Source organism: Hevea brasiliensis, chromosome 13 (genome assembly GCF_030052815.1).
Source record: "Hevea brasiliensis isolate MT/VB/25A 57/8 chromosome 13, ASM3005281v1, whole genome shotgun sequence".
NCBI classification, from domain to species: Eukaryota; Viridiplantae; Streptophyta; class Magnoliopsida; order Malpighiales; family Euphorbiaceae; genus Hevea; species Hevea brasiliensis.
In genome coordinates, this window is record NC_079505.1 from 83,071,596 (window position 1) to 83,076,668 (window position 5,073).

The following is a 5,073-nucleotide window of genomic DNA, read 5'->3' on the forward strand; positions in this document are numbered from 1 at the left end:
AAATTTATTTTGATTTGGGAAATATTTTTTCCTAAAACCCTAAAATAGGTTTTTTATTTGCCTTGGTTTAAAAAAAAAAGGGCTTGAACTGGCCGAATGTTTTGACTGACCTGCGTAGCTTTGGCTAAAATGGGTCTTGTAGAGCACAGGCTTCAGCACTCTCAATTAGAAAACCCATCAAAGACACTTGACCTTCCAATTTGTATGATTTCTATATCAAGTTGGCCCACAAATTATTCACATAATTATCTAATATGCTTACAGATGCTGAAAGTAGAATCGCTAACATAATCTGCAATCTATATAATGCATATGCATGCACTTGCTTACAGGGAAAAAATATCACCCATCTGTCTGATTGTTGGATTAGCATATGCCATTGGATTCATGTTCCAGAGGTAAGACAAACTTGGATAAGGAGTGGAGAATCACAATACATACCCGACAGAGAATAAAGTTAGGTTGGGGGTGGACCATTAATCCACTATTAGATACATGGACCATTATATGTAGAGTTAAAAAGTAAAAGATGATCAAAACTGAAAGCTGAAGCTGTCGATTAACAACAAGAAGTGACCTTTTTGCCTGCAAATACAACCTATGAGAATGTTCTGTCATAATTTTCCATTAAAATTACTCCAATCAATGTCAAGTGACAACTTCTTCTATTTTTTAATGGAAAATATTATTGAAATGCTGAAAATTTTTCTTCTCATATGATAAACATACATATCCATTTCAGATCACACAGCAGAAAATTGACACTCGAAGACTATGGGGAAGTGGATGAATGATGAGCACTTCTGAAAGATGGTGGGATATGTACAATCTTCGCATTGGGTGGCTATGCAAGTTATTGGCATATTTTTGAAAGCCAGTGGTGGGGCTATCTGCAATTTTCAAGCTGAATGGATCAATCTTTCTTCAGGATTCTTTATATGCTTGATACCTTCTTGAAACAATCTTAGGAGGCGAACATGGCAAAATCTATTCTTCTTGCCATTCTAAAATTATTGATGATCTTAATATTTGCTGGTTGGGTTTCTCTTTGGCTGCTAAAGCCGACTAATCTATGGACAAGAAAATGGAAAGGAGCCGAAGATAGCACTAGGCCTACACTATTTGGCTATTACGGTTGGTACTCAAAAACATCATCTACATGTATTTCACTTGCTGCTACATCACCAATTTCATCTGTGCAAATATAAGGACTTTTTCCTTAACAGTACTGAATCAGCTATAAATTGATAGAATTAATCAACATTAGTTGAGTAGTTGAGTTGAATCATTTGAATGCTCATTCTTACAACAAAACATCAAGGATGCATTATTGTGATTGTGAACGCTGCTATAAATGCTAATATTATATTGAATGCATTGTAGGTCTTGACTTTGCTGTGTACACATTTCCTGTAATTTCTCTGGCTATAATTGGACTTGTTTACTTGAATTTGCTGTCCAAGGAGCCATTAAGAAGGAGGTAATTTACTTGAGCACTTAGATCATCATTAATGAAAAACTATAGTTAATTAGTTATTACTAATGATTCATGTGGATGACAGAAAAGCAAGGAGCTCAACTATTGGTTTCTCAAATCCTGTGATAGTAAACAGCTTTGTGGGTGTTTTGTCTTGCATAGAGATCCTGGGTGTGTTCCTCTTCATCCTCTTTTTAGCATGGACTTATTATACCCGCATCTCTAACGATTTCAAGAACTTGATGCCAATCAAATCTCTGAAATTGAATTTGTAAGTTATTATGATACTGAAAAAGATTTGGTGGATTAACAAAATCAAGAATATTAACCTTCCTGGTGTTAACCTATATTTTAGATGGCAACTCAAGTATCTGAGAGTGGCAACCCGTTTTGGTTTGCTAGCAGAAGCCTGCCTAGCTTTGCTTCTTCTGCCTATTTTAAGGGGCCTGGCCTTATTTCAATTACTTGGCATCCAATTTGAAGCTTCAGTAAGATACCATATCTGGCTTGGGACTTCAATGATATTTTTTGCCACTGTTCATGGTGGAAGCACCTTGTTCATCTGGGGTGTCAGCCACCATATTCAAGATGAGGTAAATTTTTCCATATGCAACTAGTTATCCTGTATATTTCTTTTTATTATGATTTCTTATTTCTACTCAACTACAGATGTGGAGATGGCAGAAAACAGGGAGGATATACTTAGCTGGGGAGATAGCTCTTGTCACAGGACTAGTAATCTGGATTACATCACTTCCTCAAATAAGGAGGAAAAGATTCGAAATCTTCTACTACACACACCATCTTTATATTTCGTTCTTAATATTCTTCCTATTTCATGCTGGAGACCGACACTTCTATATGGTTTTCCCTGGAATGTTTCTCTTTGGTCTCGACAAGCTGCTCCGAACCATACAATCAAGACCAGAAACTTGCATTCTCTCAGCAACAGTATTTCCCAATAAAGCTGTAGAACTTATTCTGCCTAAAGATCCAAGTAAACCTTTTTAGCCTTTCCAATTAATTACCATCACATTCAGTTAGTGTTGTTACTATAATTTCTTCATGAGGTGGCTTTCCTACTAATTGCAGGGTTGAAATATACCCCAACAAGTGTGATATTTATGAAGATACCAAGTATATCCAAGTATCAGTGGCATTCCTTCAGTATAACTTCTAGTTCCAATGTTGATGATGAAGTGATGTCCGTTATAATAAAGTGTGAGGGAGGCTGGACAAGTTCTTTATATGACATGATACAAGCAGATTTAGATTCAAATGCAGATCATATGAGTTGCATACCTGCAGCAATTGAAGGCCCCTATGGACCCGCCTCACTGGACTTCCTGAGGTTAATTTTCTAGAACTGAACTACATATGAAGTACAAAATTTCAGACTATTAGCACTAACCAAAAATCTTTTGCAGATATGACAACCTAGTCCTGATAGCAGGCGGAATTGGGATAACCCCATTTCTGAGCATCTTAAAGGAAATTGCTTCTGTCCAAAGCAGCAGCAGCAGCAGCAGATACAGATTCCCAACACAAATACAGCTTATTTATGTAGTGAAAAAGTCCCAAGAAATTTGTCTGTTGAACTCAATATCTTCTCTACTTCTAAACCAGTCTTCATCCAAACAATTGAATCTAAAGCTGAAAGTTTTTGTGACCCAAGAAGAGAAGTCTAATGCAAGCTTGGGAGAATTACTAAATGATTTATCTGTAATACAAACAGTTAACTTCGACACAAAAATTTCCAATTATGCGGTGCATGGACTAGAAAGTCCTCTTTGGATGGCTGCCTTAACCGCATTAACCTGCGTTGTGTTTCTTGTTTTTCTGATGTGTTTCAACCACATCTTTGTTTCCTCGGAGAAGAATGGCGGTGCTGCCTCCGAAAAGTTGGTTGTTCGCCGAGAAAAGAAGGTCCCAAAAGAAAAGACTCCTTCATCGGTGGTTGATCTACTTCTCTTATCTTCGTTCATCATAGCTATAACATGCAGCACTTTTTTGGCATTCATTTTGAGATGGAAAAGGCTCAAGAAAGCGATTCCTCCAGTCTCCCAAAAACAAGGCAAATCAGCGGAACCGCGTCAAGTGGAAATCAGTGCTTTTGAGGAACATGAAATCCATTTTGTGGGAAGGCCTAATTTCCACGGTACTATATATAAATTTATTGCTTCTTTTTTGAAAAAAAAGAAAAATTCTGAAAAACATATTTTTTTTAACTTTGATCTATAGTTATGATCTATGTTCTAACATGATATGCATATAGATATGTTCTCCAAGTTTCCAAATGAAACTGAAGGATCTGATGTTGGAGTCTTGGTTTGTGGACCTGAAACTATGAAGGAGTCGGTAGCATCATTATGCCAGCTCAAGTCACAAGGCTTCAATGTAGGTGCCGAGGGAAAGAAACCATACTACAGTTTCCACTCCCTCAACTTCACTCTCTAGTCTACACACTAATATCAACTACTTGGACACAAGAAATTCTAGCCCAAAAGTATAGGTAGCCCTACTCTTTTGTCTGTATCAGTATTAATGCCTGTGCAAGTAGTGTAAATTGGCTCTAGCCTTCTCCTTCCAAAATGTGATCATATGTGCAGTAAATTTCCGCTTCAAGCTTGTGCAATTTGCCTTAATTTGCAGCAGATTGATTTCTATCTTCAAGACCAAATAGCAATTCAGTTTTTTCCCCTTAAAGAAGCTTGTTGTCTCATCTCTTTCCTTTCATGCATTATGTTAGATCTCAAGGAAAATCAATTCTGGCTTCAAAAAATGGGCCTTTCTGATCAAGTTGGTCATCATATTCACCAATTAAAAGGGAAAAAAAAAATCTAAATGGTGGCCTTAGTGCGGGTTATCATCATGTATTGTGGCTTAAAATTATTTGGAAGCTACTATGTTATCATCATGTACACACCCTAATCCTAATGCACAGGAGGAAGTAATTTTGGCTGCTCCTTTGTGGCCAGTTTGCTACTGTGGTTGTGTCATCTGATCATCTCCACATTACAAGGCACAATCCATAATCCCCACATGACTTTAGCTCTGTTTGGCATTAAGTTTTAGAATCTGAAACTGTTTTTCTGAATAAAAACACCATTTAAGATGCTATTGAGAAAAACTGTTTGAAAAAAGCTGTTTTGTTATTTTAGTGTTTTTATGATAAAAACTGATCAAATTTAATTTTTAATTATTTTTTAATATTATTTAATCAATATATTTAAAAAAATAATTTTCTCAATATCAACTTTAACAGTAATATCAAACAGGACATTTACTGTACTGTGTGGGAGAAATCGTTAGATTTGCATTCCTTTCCCACCAACAATTTGCTCAAAAATGTCTTGGTGATCCATGGATACGACTGGCATTACACAATATCTTTAATTAACTAGAACCCCACCAGATGGTTCCACAGGGGACCATTCCTAGCCCTAAGAGGCAACTTGATAACGAGTCCAATTGAAAAGAGAAGAGACTCACTCCCCTATGAAAATAACTTTTTGTTTGGGCTGAAATATAAGGTCCAGACTCCAGACTTAGCCGAAGCTTGCGTGCTATGTCTAAAATCAACCACACAAGAGCCA

General features: G+C 36.6%; 1 protein-coding gene across 1 annotated transcript; it reads left to right on the forward strand.

Annotated features, from left to right (window-relative positions):
• Positions 1 to 599: 599 nt before the first annotated feature.
• LOC110660916 (ferric reduction oxidase 8, mitochondrial) lies at positions 600 to 4,186 on the forward strand. Its single transcript, XM_021819486.2, has 8 exons — positions 600 to 1,134; positions 1,384 to 1,480; positions 1,563 to 1,748; positions 1,833 to 2,070; positions 2,147 to 2,474; positions 2,570 to 2,828; positions 2,905 to 3,635; positions 3,753 to 4,186. The coding sequence occupies exons 1-8, from the start codon at positions 978 to 980 to the stop codon at positions 3,932 to 3,934; spliced, it is 2,178 nt and encodes a 725-aa protein (XP_021675178.2). The 5' UTR covers positions 600 to 977; the 3' UTR covers positions 3,935 to 4,186.
• The last annotated feature ends 887 nt before the right edge of the window (positions 4,187 to 5,073 follow it).

Bases quoted from the DNA above. Each gene is read 5' to 3' on its own strand.
- LOC110660916 (XM_021819486.2), top strand. From the start codon at position 978: ATGGCAAAATCTATTCTTCTTGCCATTCTAAAATTATTGATGATCTTA. The intron at 1,135-1,383 runs GTTGGTACTCAA...AATGCATTGTAG, and splicing joins TACACTATTTGGCTATTACG to GTCTTGACTTTGCTGTGTAC. The intron at 1,481-1,562 runs GTAATTTACTTG...TGTGGATGACAG, and splicing joins AAGGAGCCATTAAGAAGGAG to AAAAGCAAGGAGCTCAACTA.